Below are 24,269 nucleotides of genomic sequence, written 5' to 3' on the forward strand. Positions count from 1 at the left end.
GTTATTAAATGGCAAACAGCGCTCTCCTTCATCTGTAGAGTTTGTGTGTACAAGAACCTACCCGATAGCATTCTGTCTTCGCTTATCAGATGTGTGTGGTATGACATAATGAATGTTAACACTTCAGTGCCATTGGCAGGATTTCAATTCCCAAGCACGGGGTCACATTTCCCTGCTCATTGTTTTGAAAGCAGACATTTTGCGTTGGGTAGCGAATGTCGAAGCCCTGGATTTTTTCCCCTTAGAGATCTCAAACCAAATCTGAGAAAACAGTAACTCAAATTTAATAACAGCCTAGAAACCTATTCACTGAATGAGAGCTTCTTCGAGTGAGTGATGAAAACTGCAGAGAAACGTTAGGTGAATGTGTGGGGCCAGCCCAAGAGTCTCTCTTATCTAAAAATTTTTAAAGGATATTAGTATTGCATAGCGTATTCGTTCTGGCTTTATGAATAAGTTTCCTGGTTGTTGTCGTAATTAAAGCAACATCCAGATCCAAATTTTAAATTATTTTGTAATATATTTTAAATCATATTCAATTGTTTATTTATTATTTATTTATTTGAGACAGAGTCTCACTAAGTTTCCCTGGGTAGAGTGCTATGGCATCACAGCTCACAGCAACCTCAAACTCTTGGGCTTAAGCAATTCTCTTGCCTTAGAGCTGAGACTACAGGTGCCTGCCACAACACCCAGCTATTTTTTTTGTTGTAGTTGTCATTGTTTAGCAGGCCCAGGCTGGGTTTGAACCCACCAGCTCCAGTGTATGTGGTCAATGCCCTAACCACTGAGATATGGGCACTGAACCTCAATTTTTTTTATTTTTAATTACCATGGGTACATAGTAGCAGTAAATATTTATAGAGTATATGTGATGTCTTGATGCAGTCATATAATATAAAATAATCAAATCAAGATAATTGGGGTGTCCATCACCTCAAGTCTTTATCATTTCTTTGTGTTAAGAATGTCCCAATTCCACTCTTGTAGTCTTTTTAGTTATGTTTATTTTATTTTAGTTATTTTAGTAACAGTTAATAACATATATTATACTATTGTGCTGTTTAAGTGAACTTTGCTATTTTACTATTTCTAAGTTTTTTTTTTTAATTTTGCTAGCTTTTAAATTGGGACAAACATAATGTGCATGTAAGTCTGAAGTGCCGAGGCTCAATGCACAGAGAAAAAAGGCTTGAGACTATGGAAATCGAGTTAACAGAATATACAGACAATGCACATTTAATTACTCAGAAAAAGAAAAATGTGATTGTGAATATCATATGTATTCCTGGCAAATGGTGGCTAAACTTTATCCTCTGGGTAGAAAACAAGAAAATGGATTCCAGTTTGAACAGAAGTCTAGTTTAGATAATAAACTGACTTTCTATATCTCAAGAATTAAACCAGCATATAACAGACGGGAAAAATTTTAAAAATAGGCAATTCAGAGTAAATAACAATAATAAAAACAATGACACAAAAAGTCTTAAGATGCCCCAGAAAACAAATAAACAAAAGGCCACACATCCCTAGAAGCTTACATCCTAATGAACCAGAGCACAAGCACATTGATTAATCAAAAAAATTCTTCTCAATACCAATTCTCTCTCTCTGTCACACACAGACACATCAGAATTAGGATTAGGGTAGGGTTAGGGACAAATGCAATAAAGAAGAAGAAGTACAATTTAAAAATAGATATGATTGAAGTCTATGAAATTCTAAAAGTTATAAAAATGGACTTATCTGCCAAATATTAAGGTACTGGACCCAATGTGCACTCCTTGATACTAAAAAAAAAAAGGAAATTTTGTAGTACAGAAAATGAGATGCACCAAATTTTCAAGAGAACACACAGCATTTAAACACATATTTATTGAGCATCTGCTCGATATCGGCACTATGTGAACAGTGCACATTCAACAAATATTTCATGAATTTCGTTGTATCTTGAATCCAGTCAGATCTTCAGAAATGCAAAAACCCTACATAGTTAAAACATAAAATAATTGTACTGGTACCCAAAGCAGGGGCTATTCCTGTTTTCCAAAACTAGCATTATTAGGTTACAAAATACTTTATGCACTTACATAGTAAACGTACGGGACTCATTCACTCTAAAAGGTAAGCTAAAAATATACATATATTCAAGAGATATTTCACTAACGTCGTGTTGATAGCCAATAATATGTTAGTGAAAGAAGGTAGAGACTTTCCAGGTAAACTTCTAAGTTTTATGTTATAAAATAAACATCAGACTTCCCTATGAAACATCCTCTAGAAATTACAGGAAAAAACACTACATTACAAAACCAAAGGTTTGGTATGACTAAAATTTAAGTATCAGGGCCAGATTTTGTTACAAAGAAGCAGGATTTAAGAACTAAATATATTAATCTACTTGTATAGAGGAGAACATCTTGGGACACCTTTGAGGGGATTTTTTTTTTAGCCTTATGATCTCATAAATAATAGTTTATAGAGGTGTCACATTACATTACATTCTTTAGAACTTTTTCCTTCCTACCACCATCATCATATCAGTCTGAAGAATGACAAATTGATTCTTACATTATCTTTGAGATATAAGTGTTACAGAAGAGAGGAAGAAAGGATTTGATAAAATCTGTGGAAAGATAAAGAAAAATGAGCTGAACGAGAGGTAATGTGTGACCTGAAAATCAGCATCCCTCCTAGAATGTTGAATAATGACTTGATATTTGGCAGAGGAGCCTCCTGGCAACGGACTCCAAGGGCCTGTGCTTGGCACCAATCTGCTCAGCACTCTTATCCGCACTCAGGACGATGCCACTAAAAGTATTATCCAATGGCAGGTTTAAGAAGTGGGAGAAAAAAAGAAAAAGAACTGGGGGGAAGTTTTAACATGCAAGATGACAGAGACAAGATTGGAAGGATCTCAGTGGGTCAGAATGATAGGGTGAAACTTGGATAATGAAATGTCAGAGGGACAGGCATAAAACACTGCTTGAAGTAAAAGGTGGAAGGTCAAGTGTAGTAACAGCAGTAAAAATGTGACCTTTGTGAAGGGACTTAACTTCTAAGTCTCTGTTCCCTCATTTTGGGGATGGAGATAATAGGTTGTTACAAAGAATACGTGTGGTATCCACTAGAATCCACAGTGTTGGCCTTCAGTAAGAGCTAATAAATTTTAGCTATTGTTTTTATTAATATATCATAATTGAAACCTACTAAATATCTCATTGTGACTTTATAAGAAACTATCAAAACAAAACACAGTGAGAAATACTATTTGCTGTTCGAGAGGCTATATGGCTTCTAATCATTCAAATTATATTACTATTGAGAATATATCATGTTTCGGAATAAGAGAGTTATAATTTTGAGAGTAGAAACATGAACTTGAACTTTACCTTAGAAACAAAAACAGTGTAACCTAATCATGCATACCCTCATCTTAACCTCAAATTAAAAAAAAATACAAAGTGATCAGCTCTGTCATTTATCTGCCCGTGGGATGTGGAGCATGTTACTTGAGGTTCCTGTGCCTGTTTTCTCATCTGTAAAATGAGATGAGAGTAGTAGCTAAATCATGGGGCTGTAACTTAGGCTACCATAAATAGAATGAGCAAAAGTCTCAGTGCAAGTTTGACTTCTAAGAAATGCTCAATACATATTAGTTACTGTTATTAACAATGTATGTCCATCACCCAGATCAGTAGTCCCCAGCCTATCTGGCACTAGAGGCCAGTTTCATGGAAGTCAGTTTTCCCAGGGATGGCAGGGAGGAGGGAGCTGATGCCAGGAGGCAAAGCTCCGAGAGTGATGTGAATGGCTGGTTGTAAATAGAGATGACGCTTCTCTCAGAAGCCCACCACTCACTGCCTGCTGTGCAGCCCAGTTCCTAACAGGCCATAGACCAGTCAGGCCCAGGGGTTGAGGACCACAGATTTATGTCAAACCACTAAGACTGAGAAAGAACTAAAAAGACTGTTAGGGATATAATAAATCTTGGTTTTTAAACCCAAGGAAACAAGAAATAGGTGAGTATGAATTTATAAAGTAATTCAATAAAGCTAAATTTTCATTATCTATGGATAAAGCAATTAAAATGATTTATTTCAATGCCTGAAGTTCATATTGGATATTTTATTGACAAGACATTGGTTTCCCATTTTGATGATCTTAACGAGAATGCTTATTATCGAATAAGAATTTACTGTGAGTCACACCCTGAACTTGAGTCTTCACTACATTCATGACATGCTAACTTAGGGTGACCAGATTTTAACATTTGTAAAGCCATGGCCGGGGGACGGGGCAGGGGACGGGGCAGGGCGGGGCCTGACAACAATGCAAACTTTGATAAGCAGTTCTCCATAATCACTTCTCAGCAATTATTTGTTATTATTACTATTTAACATTATAAAATTAACAAAAATAATATAAAACTCATATTCTGGTGAAATAGCCACATGGCAGCTGAAAACTGTATATTCCCTTCCTGTTCTCCCGCCCATTGGTGCATTCTTTCCAAAAATCGGGACTTTTTTAAAACACCGCAGGATGCAGGACAAATTGTTAAAAAGTGGAATGGGCCTGCTAAAAGCGGGACATCTGGTCACCCTATGCTAACTGTAAGTTACGGTTGGTTTATTGGGAAAACTGGAAAGAAGGCAACAGTTCTCTGTAATCAAATATCCTGATACTTCTTATCCTGCTATACTTTTCTATACCACAACCCTTATCTTTTTCTCATTTTTATTGGAAATCAAGTTATACGTATTAAATTAACATCTCATAATGCATTTTTGTGTGTTTGGTGGATCAAACCTACAGATGGAGTTATAACATGGTGAGATGATTTTTTAAGAGCTGGACAGATAACCCGGGTTGATAGGGTTCGCCCTTTGCTTGTTTGTTTTGAGATTTCAGTTCTTGGTAGTTTGAATTATTACAAGATTGTTCTTATGGGTGAAGAACTGAGCAAACTATGCCTGTGCCGCTGTGCAGAGAAGAGGGAAGCAGGTCCCATGGAACAAACATGAAAGTGCTTTTTGTAGTAAAATAAAAGTAACTTTTAGAGCATCCAGCTTGATTCTGCCCATTCAATGAGCCGATTGCTCCTCTTTCTCTTCCACACACATCTAAACATCCCCTTGTATCACCATTCTCCACCAGTTCCTGTGTTTGTAAATCTCCAAAATCCAGGACATTTCTACTCAGCTGAGTCCTCCAGCTTCTCCACCTCTCAAGCGCTGCCTCTGCCTTCGGGCCCCTGGAGGCAGACGTGGATATTAATATTAGCCCTTCTTCAGTGTCTCACACAAAGCATCCATGAATCAAGGGGCTTTACGGATTATCTGATAGTCACTGGTCAGGATCACACTATGCACTTATGATAGGAGACAATTATGTGTAATAGGTAAAAACACCTGTTCCAACTTACCTACAAATTCCATGTAAGAACAAAACAACAGAATCTATCTTGTTCATGACCCGGGGACTGCCAGCCCTCACAATAACAATAATGTCATCTTTCAAGAGCATAATGAAAGGGTTGGAAAACAGCAATAGAATTGCCAAACCTGCAGATGGTACATAAACCAGATATTTGAGGGTTCTTTTTAAGGAGGAAAAGCATCAGAAGCTTGGGGAAATCCAGAATTAATCAAAAAAGGAGAGAGAATAAAGAAACAAAAGAGAAAAAAATGCAGCCTCTTGGGCTGCAGTAATGCAGTCTCACTCTGTCACTCAGCTGGAGCACGGTGGCGTGATTACAACTCACTGCTGCCTCCATATTCCAGCCTCCAACTCCTGCCTCAACCTCCCAATGTGCTAAGAATGTCAACACTGGCTACCTCCACCAACACTGTCACCACCGTGGGTGGTTTTACCCATGTAGATGTCTGGTGCAGGTGTGTGCTATCTCTCTATTGTAGTGATACAATAATCCACACGAATTCTTCTACCATCTGGCTCCATCCATTCTGTTTGCCCCTTCCATGGCCTCCTTTGAGTCATGTGTTCTCTCAGCACATACGAAAGCAAATCCTTAAGATTGCCCAGTTCAACACATTGATGCCACTCAGTGGTCCACGTGGAGAAAATCCTCATGAACGTCTTTCTCTGCTGTGCACAACCTGAGTGCTGGGACCTGCCTGCTGCCATGTGTCTTCACTGTTAGACCTTGGAGAGCAATTTGCCTCCACGTTGGTAATCTCGCAGACAGGACCTAAGAGTGAGAACCGGTTGAATGCGATGTCTCTGAGAACTCTGACCTCAGCCTGGATTTTGATATGGACTGAGAATGGGATTGAGACTGTTTGGAAACCCCTGATGGACTAAGATATCCTGGCATGCTTTCTGATTTTACAGGATCAGAAATTCCCACTGGCATTTTGGGGGGGTTGTTGTTATTGTTTGTTTGTTTTTTACTTTACTATTTACTAGCTGGGTTTTATTTTGAGGTACTTACAGTAAAGTTGCATGGAATTTTCACTAGGTGGTGATAAACATGCAAAAGCCACCAAAGGCTTGATAAGACTTGTTCAATAGAAATATTATTCTTTACATAGTAGCATAACATTTTGAATTTTGACTTTAAATGGATTTCCTACTTTTTATACTTTCACATTTTTTTATTCTTAAATTCTGCTTTTTTCTGGCTTGTGTGATTTTATTTCTTTTAATATTTTTCTTTATTTATTATCATTTCAGAGTGTTACAGGGATACACACACTTTGACTGGGGATTTTAACTGAGAGTGAGACTCACTCACTTAACCTAGGCCCCATCCATCCAGGTTCTTTTAATTCTACTCCACTCTTGCTTACAGCTTCTCTTCATTCTCCACTGAGTTTCTTACTTACTTTTCATAATCTGTGTGTCCTTCTCTAATTCAAACAAGTCAAAGTAGCCATAGGACATTTGAGTGCTTCTACCCGATATACCTCTCCTTTTCAATTTTTCCTCTATTCAGTTTTATTTTTCTAAAATTTAATAATCTTCATTAGCCTTCTTTTGTCTTGATTTACTTTCCACATTTTTGGAAGAAAGTCTTCAATTTCTTCATGAGCATTAACTCTGCTCTCAAAATTGTTCCCTTTTACATCACTCATGTCAGCCAGCCACTCCCCCGAGACTAAATAAGAGACACACCTTGGCTCCGGGGCCGCTGCCGGAATCAGCCTGCTGACTGGACCATGGGAAACTGGAAAAAGTGGGCAGCAAAGGTGGCTCTGTGGTGCTCCCACCTGGTGGCAGACCTCAGCAAAAGGACCTCTTCTCTGTATCTTACTGGTACAGGGATTATTAACATAAAAATAATTCTGTTTCTCCTGGGCTAAAACTAGAAATGTACAATCATCAACTGCCTTTGTTATCACTCTGTCTGTGGCTGGGAAAAGAAGGAACAAAAGATATGGTTAACTAACTAAAATTCATACGGAACCTCAAGGTACCTCAAATAGCCAAAACAGTGCTGGAAAAGAAGAACAAGATAAAACAAGTCTCACACCTCTTGGTTTCAAAACATGTTACAAAGATAGAGGTAATAAAAACAGTACAGTACCTGCAAAGAGACAGCCCAATAAGCAAATGGAATAGAATAGTCAGCCCAGAAATAAGCCTTTGGTTACATGGGCAAATGATGTTTGACAAAAAACATTTGATAAGGTAAAGGCAATTTTTCAACAAATGGTATAAAGAGCACTGGATAGCCACATGCTACAGAAAAAAATGCGGGAGCCTTCCCTTAAACCATCTAAACATGACATCTAAAACTATTCAACTTTTAGAAGACCATCAATGAGAAAAGCTTCAGGACACTGGATTTGGCAATGGTTTCTTAGATGCAATATCCTAAAGCATGGGCATCAAAAGGAAAATAACTAAAATAATAAAATGAACATCATCGAAATCAGAAACCTTTGTGTGTCACAGAATATTATCAACAGAGTGAAAAGGCAATCCATAGAATGGGAAAGTATTTACAAATCATTTATCTAAGACATTAATATCCAGAATTTATAAATATAAAAAATTCTTTAAATTCATGAAAACAAGAACAATCTAATTCAAAAATGGGCAAAGGACGTGAACGGACAGCTCATCAAAGATGATACATGAATGGTCAATAAGTACATGAAAAAATGGTCAACATCAGTAATTGTTAGGGAAATGTAAATAGAAACCATGAGGAGATACCACTCCATACGCATTAGAATGGCCACTATCAAAAGCAAGCACAGGGCAGTGCCTGTGGCTCAAAGGAGTGGGGCACTGACCCCGTATGCGGGAGGTGGTGGGTTCAAACCTAGCCCCAGCCAAAAACTGCAAAAAAAAAAAAAAAAAAGGCAAATACAACACCCCCCACCAATAACATGATTTGGTGAGAGTATGAAGAAATTGGAAACTGCAAGCTTGTAGAAATGTAAAATAGGGCAGTGCCTGCGGCTCAGTGAGTAGGACACCAACTGGCCCCATATACCGAGGGTGGCAGGTTTGAACTTGGCCCAAGCCAAACTACAACAAAAAATAGCTGAGCATTGTGGTGGGCACCTGTAGTCCCAGCTACTCAGGAGGCTGAGGCAAGAGAATCATCTAAGCCCAAGAGCTGGAGGCAACAAAGTGAGGACTCTGTCTCTAAAAAGAAAAAGAAAGAAAGAAAGAAAAAAGAAAGAAAAGAAATGTAAAATAATATAGCCCTTGTGAAAAAAACTGTAGTAATTACTAAAAAAATTAAACATGGAATTATATCATATGATGTAGCAATTTCACTTCTGAGTTTATACCCAAAATAACTAAAAGAAAGGACTACCCCAGCAGATACTTGCATACTTATGTTCACAGTAACACATTCATAACAGCCAAAAGATAGAAGCAATTTAAGTGTCCATGACTGAAGAATGGACAAACTAAACGTGATATGTGGATACACTGGAACAACATTCAGTCTTAAACAGGTGCACTTCACTCTGACACACACCACAACATGAACTTCAAAGACACGGTGCTAAAGTGAGATACACCAGTCACAAAAGAACAAATATTGTCTGTTCTACTTACATAAGGCACCTAGAGTAATCAAATTCAGAGAGAATTTGATTTCAAAGAATGTTAGTTCCCAGAAGCTGGGGTTAGTTCCTCGAGAAAGGGAAGTCATTGTTTGCTGTGTCTAGAGTTTTTGTACAGGAAGATAAAAAAGTTCTGGAGATGGATGGCAGTGATAGTTACACAACAATATTAATTTATTTGATGCTACTAAATCATACATTTAGAAATGGTTAAAATGATAAAATTTATGTTGTGTATATTTTTTACAATAAAATTATGTGGCCAACAATTACATTCATATATTTGCAATCTTAATAAAAAGCATTAATTCATTCAAAATATTTAAATATTTAAAGTCAAAAAACTATGCTACAAACTGTGGGGGATATAAAGGAAAAAAGCTATCTTTTTTCTTAATTGATACATAATAGATGTACATATTTTTGGGATACATGTGTCAATTGATACATTCATATAATGTGTAAAGATCAAGTCAATGTAACTAGGGTATTCATGACCCTAATATACATCTTTTCTTTAAGCTAGGAACATTCAAATTATTCTCTTATTTCTATTTTGAAATGTATAGTAGGTTAGTGTTAACTATGATAATTATTCTATTGATTGATAGTTACTAGAAACCAGGGAGGGAGGAAGGGAAGAAGGGAAGAGAATATGAAGAAATTAAAGGGTACAAATATACAGTTAGATAGAAGAAAACAAGACCTAGTGTTTGATAAATATAAATTATTTCTTAAAGAAAATCATAAAACGGTCAGTGAGAAAAATGTCCTCATGTAAATAAATAATCTCTAACATATGAAATAATAAGATAAGCAGTAAATTTTAAGAAAAATACAGAATATTATTATAGTTAAAAGGAGAGAGAGATTAATTCCAGTTTGGAAAGTTAGATAATTTACATAGAGGCTGTAGATGAGTACCTAGAGTAATCAAATTCAGAGAGGCAGGAAGAGTGTGAGTCCAGGAGTATAAGGGGTAAGATTTTCCTAATGGGACAAAATCACTTAATATAGGCATGGCCAGAGGAAATGATGATTTAGTTATGAAGAACAAAAGAGGTTCTGTTTACGGGGAGTACACAGTGATGAAAAAAATAAAATAGCAGAACTGATCACAGAGAACCTTGAATCCTGGTCTAAGGAAGTTGAATTACTGTCTAAAGTGTCACCAGAATCTATTTCACCAATGAAAGACAACCCCCCTCAAATGTTGTTCTTCCTTAAAATAATATTTTATTGAATACAGCTTTTGGAACGGGGTCTAGCTACAAAGAAACAAAAACTAACAAAGTTTCCTTAAATAGATGGTGGAGTTATTTTATTTTGTAAAACCCAGTGTTTGAAAGTTCAAATGCTCAGGATGCCAGCTAGATTCAGCATCCTCCTAACTCTTCCACTGTTCCCTTCCACTGTCCGTAGCCTGTGATTCCCATTTTCATGGTTATAGATGACTGCTTCAAGACCAGGCACTGATCCTGATTCCAGGTGAGGAAAAAGGGAGGAAGCAGGAAAAAAAAAATGCAGTATCTGTATCAAGAAAGCAAAGCTGATTATCAGAACAGGGTCATAAGGCCATCACTTGTGCAAATGAACACGAAGACTACATTTAGGAGGTAGCCCGGTGGTACCTTGATCAAAATGTCTTCTAGTAAGGATAGAGGGGAAAATTAATGCTCCAACTCTCTGCTTTCCTCCCTGCTCCTCTCAAAGATGGTCTGAGTATATGAGAGAGAAGGTTTCATAGTCTTGTGGCAATGGGGAAAATGGGACCTCCAAAAAGCTAGTGTTCTTCACATTCATTAGCTTTTTTGAATATTCTCCAGCCCCAAACCTGGCTGGTATTCTTTGTCTCGGGACCTGCTGGATAATCTCTCTGATGTTCACCCCGCCCCACCTCTGTCTGGCCATCTGGCCAGGTTTCCAGCCTCTCCACACAATAGAGAACTGACCGTAGCCCAGGACAGCTGCGCCTCTGACTCTCCAGGGTCAGAACATGTGTCCTTCAATGTCTCCACCCTGGGTTGGTGTGGGAACAGCCCCCAAACAATGTCCTCTAAGAACAGAGAAGACGCCTTCTTCCCTTGCCATTTCCCTTCTGACTACCCCCCACGCTTCCAAAGCCTCCTCAGAATTGGCCCCGTGAGGAGAGAGTTGACAACATCGTGCCCGTGATTGAGCGCTTCAATCCTGCCTCCTGTTTGAATCTCACTTTGATAATCCCCTGTAACCGGAGAGACAGACTTCTCTTTTACAGCCATTATATAATAACCTTCTTGAATTTCACTTCATGACTAAGAGTGAACAGCAGACGCATCAGGAGAGAAATTGCTCAATTGGGTTTCCCGGGCTTGGGACTTAATAAATGCTGGATGGAATTTGAAGGAATTTAGAAAACTTTCTGCTCAATCTTTAGGTTTCAAAGATTGAGATTTTCTCCATGTGAAAATCCCACATGGAGCATTAAAATGTTCCCTTTCTCTCTTCATTCTTTCCTCATCTCCTATGAAGCCATCTTTGTTCAATAGGCAGACGGATGCCTCATATACTCAGAAAGGCAGGGAAGGAAAAACTCTTCTTGATATTTTCTAAGAATAATTGAAGTTGATGTGTCACTTGTAATATTTGGAGAAAGTATCAAGATGAAAATAAAAAACCAAAGCTCAGAGTTCTGAACTAGAAGAATCATTTAAATAGAAATGAAGATTTGGCCCAGAGGTTTCTTCTTACTGTCGAGAGACTACAGACAGTGAAAGGGGGTTAAAGGCACTAGAGCAGATCTTGGGAATATCTAAGTTAGAGATCTGATAGAAAAAGAAAAAGCAATAAGAGTCACTTTGGAGTATTCCCAAATGTTAGAGAAAAGCTCCTTAAAATACAATAGCTTGGATACTAGGAAAATTTTTAAAATGATGGTTGACTTCTGGTTGCAGAGAAGATAGAATAGATGAATTTCTCCCTATTTCCCTATCTCAAACTGAAATCAACAGGCACAATATAACAAGCAAACCAGGCAGCCTCTGCGAGCTGGGAAGAAGGCAGAACAGTGAAGGCCCTCTGGACCTGAGGAGTGATGTCGGAGGGAAATGAAAAATCAGTTCTGTTTTGAACGAGCTCAACTGAGGCCATGTGGAACCAATGGAGATTTCTAGAATTTGATGATGTGGCTGGACAAAAGGACTCACGTCTGCGTAGGAAGGCTGAGATGAGAGAAGAAGAATGAACCCAGTGGTATGATGGTGGAGTTGAAGAGAGACGGCTGAAATAAAGATAGATCTGGGAACCCGGAACATGAGGGGGAAACGTGAAAACAGAAAGAGAGTAAGCCCATTGAGAAAGGAATACATAATAAATCTGAGTCAGTGTCAGGGTCAGACTTCAGGAACTAGCGGAGACTCTGGATGAGGCCAAGTAGCAGTGCCAGCCCTGGCTGTGGGAGGGAGAGTTGAAAAAAGGCAAAAAGCATAAATGACTAAGATTGTCAAATGATATAAGAACCACCCAATCTAGGCAGACTGTGGAAATAAACAATAGATTGATTCACAAAAGACAAGTCTATCCCCAAATATCTCAGGATTTTGAGAGACATACTAGTAGTCATAAAATTACAATAAAATGTACTAGATGTTAAAACATATTTTGAACATGAAAATATAGCAAAAGGACTAAGGCCATTATTAGGTTTGTTAATTTATGTATCAGGTGACTTTTAAAAACATTGATATTTCACAATAATTTGCCACTTCAAAATTTATAATAATAGGTGTCAAAAGAATTTTTAAACTTTAAATATTCATTTTTCTTCAAGGGCATCCTTTAGCATTTAAAATCTACAAGGAATAAACAAGAACAGTGTCAAAGCAAGATATATGTTTTTACTATTATCTTCAATAATAACTGCTGACTCCAAATGCAAATGATAACTAATATTATCTTCTTTGGAAATATTTTAATAAAAAATCTAAAGTTATATTGTAAACAATAAATTAGAATTTAAGAAGAAATTTAAGGCAGTAATGAGGTATAGTTATAGTTAAAAATCTAAAAATAATTAAATAAAACTTTAGATTTTCTTAAAAGATTAAAGAATAGAAGAAATGACTGGCCAGACACACATAAGAACTGAGAAAAAATGAGCAAAAACTAATTAAAAGTCACGACGTTTTAGTATTGTCCTAATAAAAAGCAAAATATTAAAAGGAACACACTATTTCTATGGCTTTTATGAGAGCAAATGATTATTATTAATAGTTAAATGTAAGATTGATTGCTTTGAAAGGTAATCGTAAAAGAGACAGTTTATTCAAAAACTTGAAAAAGAGAAATTCTCTAGGTTTTGCAAGAAGTAGGTAGCAATTTCCAAAGTATACAGGAAATTACATAATATATATCCCAAAGATCCTGTAACAATAATAGTCTATCTTATTTAGTATCAAACTGCAGCCATTACTTGTTTTGTTATTTTAAAAAATGGCTAATATGCAAACACTGGACTCGCCAAGAAAACAAAGTTACATTTGCAATATGTATATACATGAGCTGAGCATTGGTCTATGGTGTGCAAATCAGAATGATTTGGGGAAATTTAGTGCAGCTGTTCATTATGGGTAGATGAGAGGAAATCGTTAAAGCAACTTGCAGCCACCTGACTTACCCTTAAACTGGAAGCCAGAGAATAGAGAAGTTCTTCAAACAGAGAACAGGGAGAGGGTCTGCATGCCAATAGGAGGAGGAGGGTGGCAAAGTCTAAGTTTCTTTGTGAGATACGTGAACGGATTCAGAAAATGGAGTTGGCAGCTTTCCAGTTCTCCTCCTGGGGCGCCGTGTCTATAATTCCAGTAGCGAACGTTCACATAATTACAATTTCAATTTTACTACTTTCAGTAGTATTATGCTTCTTTTGAGCCTGATCGTTTGAACAGCTGTGTTCAAGTTGAAGCGTCTACTCAATGTTTCAAACATTTTAAGAGAACAAAATGAGAATCATATCTGGGTACCATTATGAAAATTAAAAAAAAAAAAATTCATGCCCATGGAAGGTGCAAGAATCGCTTTTTCATCTGCTCTTTAAGAACAGCCCTCGCGAAGCATTTGTGAAGCCAACACAGCTGCAGGACCCGCTCACCATAGCAATTCTGTCTGCTCAATATCCATTTTAGTTTTTACAGATTCAAGCTTAAGACAAAGGAAATATCTTTGTTCATGATTCCAGAATATTTCTTTTTAAAATCAGTATTTCAGCAATGTTGCATCTGGCACCAATGGAGACAGCTTATCTCAGTGGTCTTCAGTGTTACCTTCACTTCATTATATGTTTTTGTTTAGCAAAAAGGGAGATTACTGGGAATGACAAATACACAACTGACAAGTTACCAATAATTTAATGAATACCACCTAGTAGAGTACATCAGTCTCCCTGTAAATTGTCGCTGTCTTTCAATTATTCTAAACAGTATACAAACACCTGGAGCATTGTTTTTAAATAAAGGTAAAAAATTCCATATTGCAAATTACCTGGCACCACTAAAAAACTTCATTCTTATTGTGTTTCATAAAAATATTCCAATGGGGGGACTGATGAAAGGGACTAGGAAGCAAAAGTTTTGAAATGCTTCTTTAATAAATGCAAATATCTATAATGATTTAAAAACAATAACTTAGAATAATGAACATTGAAATACACAAATTAATAAATCTGTGCAATATGGGATATTTGTGTGCATATATATATAGACATGCTTATGACTAGTTGCTCATTTTAATTTTCAACTAAAATTTTGTCTCCAAATAATTTTTCACTTATAATAATTACACAAGGTATTAATTAAATGTAAAACATAGCGTTACCTAAAGACAAAAGAAAGACAGTGCTGTGAATCTGACAGAGGTCTGATAACTAGAATCTATAGAGGACTCAAATTAATCAATAAGAAAAGAGCAAACAACCCCATTTTTTGGTGGTCAAGAGACTTGAACAGAAACTTCTCTGAAGAAGACAGACAAATGGCTATGACTAACACATGAAAAAATGCTCATCATCCCTGATTATCAGAGAAATGCTATTCAAAACCACTCTGAGATATCACCTAACCCCACTGAGATTAGCCCACATCACAGAATCCTGAAGCTGCAGATGTTGGCATGGATGTGGAGAGAAGGGAACACTTTTGTACTGCTGGTGGGATTGAAATTAATGCCACCTCTATGGAAAGAAGTATGGAGAATTCACAAAGAACTAAAAGTAGGCCTCCCATTTGACTATAATTCCATTGCTAGTTATCTATCCAAAAGAAGAAAAATATTTTTACCACAAGGACATTTGCACTAGAATGTTTATTGCAGTTCACTTCTCAATTGCCAAGAGTTGAAAGCAACTCACATGCCCATCAATTCATGAATGGATTAACAAACTATGGTGGGTGTATATCATGGACTGCTATTCAGCCATACAAATGGAAGGAGACTTGAAATCTTTTATATTTACCTGGATGGAGCTGAAACACAAGATTGGAAAAGCAAGTATTCAAAGTACTCAATACTAATAGGACACCAATATATAAACAAACACACACCAACATGAAAGAAAAACATAAGTATATTTAAGTGGGGGAGAGGAGGGCAAGGGGAGGAGGGAGGGAAGTTGGCAAGTTCTCACCTAGTGTACCCAGGGTAAGGGTGTACAGCACACCCATGGGTGAAGGGCTTGGCTACAACTTGAACTTTACCTTGGAAATGAAAAATATTTGTATCCTCATGTTATTCTGAAATAAAAAAATAAAAATAAAAGTTTCATAAATTAAAAAAAATAAAAGAAAGAGGGCCAGTCCAAGAACTGTAAGTGCATTCTTAGTACACAGTGTAATAGGACCTGAGAAAAACTATGCAGACACTGTAACAGTACAGAGTTGATGGAAAGTTCCTGAGTAATCTATATAAATCAATTAATATCACCCAAACACCTGCCATCTGACTGAGAAAAAAAACACCCTGTATCTTTCTTTATCCTGAGTACATAAAAATAAGAAAATGTACTTCATCTATCTTGAAAGTGGATACATAAAAATTTAGAAAACATGAGTCCAGTCAACAATGTATTGCTATTGTTGATATTTCTAAGTAGCTTTTAGAATATACTCATCATTCCTCAGTACTCTAATATTACACAGCTTTTTAATTATATTATCCAAAATTTGAAGCAAATTGGATAACTCAAATGTAGTAACTTCAAAGAGTGAGCATCTGAAATAAAATGATCTTAATGCACTTGCTCCTGCCCACAACATTTACATACAAAATGCATTATCTTTAATTAGCATGATAAACATACCTGCATCTATATATGTCAACAAATGTGATTCAGGTTTATGGAGGTGAATCATGAAACACTCATACACACATCCAATGAGAAAAGAATACTACACTATTTTTAAATTTAATAAGAAAAATACCTTAGATTATAAATTTATTTTTGTATTGGTATTTAGTATTTTAAGTAATAAACTTTTAGTGAAAACCCATTTTAATATTAAAATGAAATATTTCTTGATTCCATCATTACTACCTATCCTTATATTAAATTCTTATACTGTGTAATTGAATTTTCATATTGTATAATTGAATGATATTCAAAGCAAATACCAGTACAAGTGCTAATATCCACTTCATGCACTCGGCTTGCCTGTCCTGCCCACATTTGGAGGGATGTGCTTTGGGGGTCAACGAAGTGGACCCCGGTGAGATTTTGTGATTTTTGAACAGGGGGATGGCATCAGTACCTCTGTGTGCCTCTGTGTGCGCTCTACGTAGTGAATAAATTTGAGTACATCAAACTGAGTAGATCAATAAGAAAGCCATTTGTTACTTTCTTTGAATACTTGACTACATACATGATTTAGCTGAGTACAACGGAGGCCCTGACATATAATAAAGAGAGAGATGGAGGAAAGGACCCAGGTGGCACCGACCGCAGCATTGCTAAAAGCCGGGCCGTGTGGAGGAGGCGGCTCTGGAATGTCCCCTCTGTCTCTTACCTGCGCCACTGGGCGACAGTCGTGCCAAATGTCAAAACACAGGAAAGGAAGAGGAGGTTCTGAATAAACGTGGGAGACGGAGACGATGCGTTTAGTTTTATGAACGTCTGATGTGCGAGCGAGCGCGCAGCTCAGTATAAAAGTGTGGACCCGACACAGGAGAACTGGGTGGAAAGTAAAGGTCAGCTCCGAGTTTCGAGCAGATCGCAGAGTCAGGGGACACTGTCTCTTCAGGGGCCATTGACACACTGCTTCATTTATTAACTCAAATAAATTAGCTTCCTACATTCACTGGTTCTCTGTTTGGAAATCACGGGGGCATAACCCTGAGACTTCCTGCCAGTCTGGTGCAGGCAAGTGTTGGAGGTGAGTCTGGTCTGGAACCCAAGCTCACTTGTATGCAGCCTGGGAGGGCGTTATTCAGAGCTTACAGCAAAATAACGAGAGCCAACCCCCAGAGGGGTGTTAGGGAGAGTAGGAGGCAGACCAGAGACGCAAGAAGTGTAGGTAGGTGGTCCGCGCAGCCTGGGAACAGGACAAGGAAGGGGGCAGGCCGCAGGGGAGGGGACAGGAAAGGAGGGGCAGGGCACAGGGGAGGGACAGGCCAGAGGGGAGGAGCAGGGTGCAGGGGAGGGGCAGACCCAGGGGAGAGGCAGACCCAGGGGAGGGGCAGGGCGCAGGGGAGGGGCAGACCCAGGGGAGGGGTAGGCCACAGGGGAGGGGAAGGGCAGGGCGCAGGGGAGGGGCAGACCCAGGGGAGGGGCAGGGCGCAGGGGAGGGGCCTGCTTCACAGGACACATTCAGTCTGCATGGGCCGTTACTGTAATCACTGTTAACATTTTTGTGATTAAAGTTTACATATGGGCCATTATTTGTAGTCATTGTCAATATCTTTGTGACTTTAAAGTTAATTAAAATATTTTAATATCATTTTCATATAAAGCCTATGCATAAGGAATAACATTACAAACCCTGTGAAATCGCCACCAGTTTAACCCCTGCCAGGACCCCACTTCTCCCTCTCCTCCCTCCCTGACTACACCGGCCTCCCTCTCACCCTCTCGCCACTATCCTGAAATTTGTTTTGCATTCTCTGGTTTTCTCTATAGCTTCGCCAAACATACAAATACATATTTTATAAAATATTGCTCATAAAATTTTTAAACTTGATGAAATTTTCCTGGCACCACTGAGATCCTCCATCCACTAAGGGCAGTATTTCATCATCTAAAATGCAGTGTCACCTCCAATGGGAAACATCTACTGGCAGCCATGGAGTCAGCTTCAAGGTCTGGTCGGATAAAAATTTTGTTGGGACAAATACAGCCTCACTTTTCATCTTCCTAGGAATTCTCACTTCTATCTTTTCAAATCAATGTTCTATCTCAAAAAAATTATTTGTTAAGTAGAAAACTATAAAGAATACAAAAATAACAAATCAAGACAAAGTTGGGAGGCTTTAGAGAAAGTAGCATACAAATTAATATAGCTATTTCACACTGTCAGTCAAAAGCCTTAAGGTAATTATTGCTGATATCTCTGTTCCGTACTTCTCAGAGATGCCTCGTGGTTAGATTACTGACAATGTCAACAGTACAAACCCCAACTATAGATGACTGGCTAGATAAAATATGATACATCAATATGATAACATTTCTGTAAGTCATTAAGACCATCTTCCTTAAAAATAATTTAGAATATGAAAAAATCCTAAAGATATATGCTAAATAGGGCAGCACCTGTGGCTCAGTGAGTAGGGTGACATCCCCATATAGCCAGGGTGGCAGGTTCAAACCCAGCCCTGGCCAAACTGCAACAAAAAATAGCCAGCCATTGTGGCGGGCGCCTGTAGTCCCAGCTACTTGGGAGGCTGAGGCAAGAGAATCGCCTACGCTCAAGAGCTAGAGGTTGCTGTGAGCTGTGATGCCACAGCACTCTACTGAGGGTGACAAAGTGAGACTCCATCTCAAAAAAAAAAGATATATGCTAAATAAATAACTGACAGGAAAAAAATGTATCAATATAATTTCTGTGATAAATAATAAGAAAGAAAATTTACATGGTTATATTTGTATATAAAAAGCATATCCTACAAAGCGCTTCCTGGATATAAGAATATAAAGTCATTCTTTTACTTAGTTTCTGTTTTTTTCTTTAGGTATTAATTACAAAATTTTCATTTTAAAATAAGTATCTTAATATCCCAAAAATTATAGCTCTAAATCTATAAATGTTTGAATTATGCAAATTCTTACAAATATTAACCTTTCTAATATATCTATAAATAATTCTATAGATAAACAGCCCAATGTTTCATATACTATGTGGCATTAAATGAAATATTTCTGTGCTGTGAAACCATTTTGCCACTATTTTGATTACTTATAAGTAAGCTAATCTCCCAACTGAAAGTCAGCATAGCAATGGAAATATGATAAAATTGTACTTCTTTTTTCTATTACTGATATACAAAACTGAAAGTCCATTTTTAAAAGAACACATTTCTCAGTGATTTATGGAGGAAACTCCCTAATGCCAAAAGACAACATTTTTCTTATATATACCTAAAACCAAAATGTATAACAATTTGAAATCTTTCAAAAATAAAAATCCAATTTTCATGTCTTTCAATAATAGTATCACGTAAGCGAACAGTTTTCTACAAAATGTGATTATATTTTTATTTTGCCTTTCATTTTATTTAGGAATGACTCAGTGTTTAATCTTAAAGTTTATTAACTGTTTAAATCAGATAAATGCTTTCAAAATACCAATTTAATGATGCAGTTTCCAAAAATAAAGGAATAGGCCTAATAAAGTAGAAAAATTTCTTAATTTAAATTCTGCTAATTTTTAAAAATCAAGAGGAATTGTTTGAAAACGAAACGTTTTTACTAAGTTCATGAATCGTTTTGCATGGCACCCTCCCTTGCCCTCAATCCTCTAACAAATAGATTTTCCCCACCTCTGCGTACTACCTTTTGACAGTACAGTTTCTCTCTCTAAAATTCCCTTTCCTGCTGGCTATCCACCAGAACACTACCTATTTTTGAGGTGCAGTTTAAACCATACTTTGTAGGAGAAGCTTCTCTTCTTAATGAGAAATAAATTTTCTATCCACTAGTCTCCTTTGTATTAATGTGACATTGTCCTTGCTGCTGTTTCTTGAACCCCCAGACTGAGACTTAATGACTTCTGTACCCTCAAAAATAGAACATCTGAAACATCTTTTGACAAAGAAACATTTTCAGATAAAAACTTACATGTATCCCCAATATATTACAAGGTGCTTGAGAATTTCTTGGTTAGGTCTGCCTTGGTAATTTTGAATGCCTTTTAGTTAATCAGCATAAAGAATGAGGCTGTTCCCAGAGACATTTTAAATACGGGAATCCCAGTAACATTTACAAGCCTGTCTATCAGCTGTGCCTTTTCACTCACATCTGAATTTTCTTTAGGTAGTTGAATACCAAGAAAACCATGACTTATACAATTAAGTTGCAAATAGTGATACACTTTTAAAACCATGTCTTTCAACCTCAAGATCTTTCAAGTACATTGTCTCAGAAATACGGAAGAGGAGAAGGCCCTGTGGAGGTTGAACTGTGGTGGAGGACCTATCAAAGGGACACAGCTGGACTGTGATTAGCCAGGTGGCCAAAGGACAATTTTTTTGAGGGGAGGGGCATCATGAAAAGGTTACAAACATTTTATTTAAATGTAGATCATGTCATGCAAATGAACACATAGTTGCTGTTTTTAAACTATGGATAAACTGTTTCAATGTAAGTGAATGCTCCTCTCCGAATTTCTTAAAAACTTTCCTACAGAAATGACTTCCAATGCATCATCTATAAATTCTAGTGTCAATGTCCTTAATGCCTAACTTAAAGACACTTTAGAAAAACATTTTCTTGTGAAAATAATCTAAATTGCTATGATCATCTTTCTAATAATTTGCAATTACTTTTCTGCACCTAAATTAACCACAACTTCAAACAAAACGTCCATGGCATCGAACTCCCTTTTCTTAGAAAGAATATTTCTTAACACTCTTACACTTCACCAGTTTATACAGCATTTGACTCAACAATTATATGAACAATTAAATATTAAATCTTATTTCATAGTAAATAACAAAAACAACCACCATAAACAAGTTAGAAACAAATATAAATGATCTGGATTAACAGACAGCACAACCAGGGGAAGCAGGAGTGCACGGGCAGTAAATGGAGAAAATGGACCGCTTCACCGTCCCGTGAATCACTAAACGCAGATTTAGAGACCTTCTATTATACTAATTGTTTAATCATTTCTGGAATCCTATTATAAGTATAAAATACAAAGCAAACTTCAAATACCTGTTAACTCCATCTACATGCTTTTAAAACAATGCTGAATATTGTTCAAATAACCACAAGAAGAGCACTCGCCAAGCAGGTGTGAAGAGGCTTGACTGATGTTTGCTTGAGTTCTATGCAAGTGTGCTGAAGTCCTCCATTAATTAATTTAGTAATATTTATTTACTCCCCAAACATGGAGCAAATGTTTAGAAATGCTAGTTTCTAAAAGTATAATGATAAAGAAATCCATTCTTTTATAGAACTTATAAAGTAGCAGTCTCCAATCTTTTTGTTTACATATCTTTACCAGTAAAATACTTAAGGATTATCAATATCTATATTTTTATGTACATATATATTTATATAATTAAGCATATATATGCATAGGTAATACATATATGTATATTTATACAAAACTACACATCTATAATTACGTACATGTATAGGTGTATGAACTACAGTTTATACAGTAAACTGTACTTGCATGCCCCAACTTTAAAATCCATGGCTCTAAATTTGATAAAATTATTTTTCACTCCCACCATTTTACATAAAAAGACATGCACGGAAGTATTTTTTTTAAACATAACTAGCACAAAAATATAGTCCCTGCCCTCATAAGTTAACAAATTGGCAGGCATAACATTTTACAATGTAACATATAAGATTATTAAAATAGCAATTTAGGAAATGTTCTTACAGCTTCTGCAAAATCCTAGCATTTGTCCGCTCATGGTTTCAATAACTTTTCTCTCTGGTCTGGAACATAAAGTGTAGTGTCAGAAATACTCTCGTATTTATTACCTGCTAAATGTTATTTTATGGAGAATTGCTCCCGTAATTGTACTATAAACTATGCTCTTACACCTGATTTTCCAGTGATGAAGGATATTCGTCTCTATCTCTGAATTATAGACCCTTCATAATTATATAACAGAATCAGTTGTGAATCCATTAGACATTTATATCACCTTGTTGTTTGGGAGCAAAAAAGGAGAAAGAGAAGCAACTGAGGAAGGGAGAAGAAGGGAAAGTGGAAAGAAAGAAACCGGTCTCATCAGTGAACACTGGTAATAAGAAGTGTTCCCATGTTTTTTGATTTATAAAAACTTTAAAAATGAGTTGTTTTTTTCTGACCTTTTAAAGATACTTACAAATTAAAATGGCACAATGCACAATTTGTAAACATGACACTGAGAAGAAAGCTTCTATTGGAGTAAACTGCAGTCTTTCTGTTCTGCACAACAGATCTATTGTAATTAGCTGATTAGAAATTAGGATAATAAGTCTCCAGCAATCATCAATTTAAATTGGATGCAGGAGGCGCGCACTTGTGGGATCTGTTCAGTGACAGTAAAGCCCTGGAGAAAGAATTTCCCGGCGGACGAAATATCACATCTGGGTGAAGCATGTCTGCTTCCTTCTTTTCTTTTATTTAACAAATATCACATGGGCAGAAGGAATGTCAAGGCCGACTCCTCCCACGCAGATGGAGAACACACATCTGCACCGTGATGACACACACAGCAGGAACTGTCCTGGTCTGCAGCTAAAATCATTCATTTTCATTAACTTACGCTTCGCAGATACTACCAGGTTTAGGAATAAATGCTGCCGTTTCGCTGACTGGTGGGTTAAAGGCTATGGCCTAAAAACTAGAGTGGAAAGAATAGTCGTATTTCAAGATCACACTAAATTTGAAATATTGCAAACTGAGAGAAATTCAGTCATAGTAAAAACGCAGGATCCAAAAAAAAATTCTTTGCAGATACATCTACCAAGTCCTTTCCCCGATTCTTACTATTGTTCCTGAGAAGAGGCACTTGCCCTCCCAAGTCATAATGATCTTGGAAAATCTTCCAAGGAAGAGAAAGAGTATCACGTGACAGAAGCCAAACATGTCTTCAGTAAACTTCAAAAATAATCCAGGAGACAGGAAGACACTTCTACTACCTGGAGTGAGTGCATCCTGATTTCCTAGTTATCTCACATCCTGTAGGTCAGATGGTATATATCTCAAATTATAATTACAGCTAACGTTTCTGAGCACTGAATGTGCCAATTTGTGAACACAGATATTATATTTTAAAACATTCGCAGATATATGCTCCTTTGGCTCTCCCTGCACACCCGAGAGCTGGGTGCTATGCAACTCTGAAGTCTGTAACTCAGCTCACTGCTGCAGTCCATGCAGTTTTAACTGAAATAAATTTCATACATAACATCAAGAAAATTTGCCAATGACCTGTTGCTATTTCAGCCATCACTTATTTCTATTTATTACTTACATAATAAGGGCTTATTATATTCCCCAAGTGCCTAAAGGCTTGTAATTATTATTAATTCCTCACACCTATAATCCTAGCACTCTGGGAGGCTGAGGTGGGTGGATGGCCTGAGCTCACAGGTTCAAGACCAACCTCATCCAGAGCAAAACCTCATCTCTGAAAATAGCCAGGCATGGTGGCAGGGTCCTATAGTCCTAGCTACTTGGGAGGCTGACGTAAGAGAATCACTTAACCCCAAGAGTTTGAGGTTGCTTTGTCTACCAAGGGTGACAAAGTGAGACTCTGTTTCAAAAAAAAAAAAAAAAAAAAAAAAAAAACATTACTACCAATTCCTCCAGTCTTCATTCTCCATTCTAAGATAAAACCCTACAAAAAAACAGGGAGTTGGGGGAGGGAGTCTGCTAAACCTTTAGGTATAGGATTCTTTGGTATTCACAGTATTTGATGTGACCAGATAATGGCAAATAAAACAAGAAAATAAGAGGGAGTCAGCGACTCTATCACCAATACACAGCAGTAGCTCCATCTTTAACAGGGAAGGTCAAAACA

The 24,269-nt window shown here is 37.1% G+C and overlaps 1 protein-coding gene across 1 annotated transcript in view; it reads right to left on the reverse strand.

Annotated features, from left to right (window-relative positions):
* Nucleotides 1-24,269, reverse strand: part of CUNH4orf22 (chromosome unknown C4orf22 homolog) — a 486,210-nt gene that overhangs the window by 241,308 nt on the left and 220,633 nt on the right. Inside the window, exon 4 of the mRNA XM_003790054.1 lies at nucleotides 23,205-23,228. Within this exon, the coding sequence (XP_003790102.1) occupies nucleotides 23,205-23,228 (24 nt within the window). The remainder of the gene's footprint in view (nucleotides 1-23,204; nucleotides 23,229-24,269) is intronic.

The sequence above is a fragment of the Otolemur garnettii genome, unplaced genomic scaffold, assembly GCF_000181295.1.
Source record: "Otolemur garnettii isolate 467f Iridium unplaced genomic scaffold, OtoGar3 scaffold00039, whole genome shotgun sequence".
Lineage (NCBI taxonomy): Eukaryota > Metazoa > Chordata > Mammalia > Primates > Galagidae > Otolemur > Otolemur garnettii.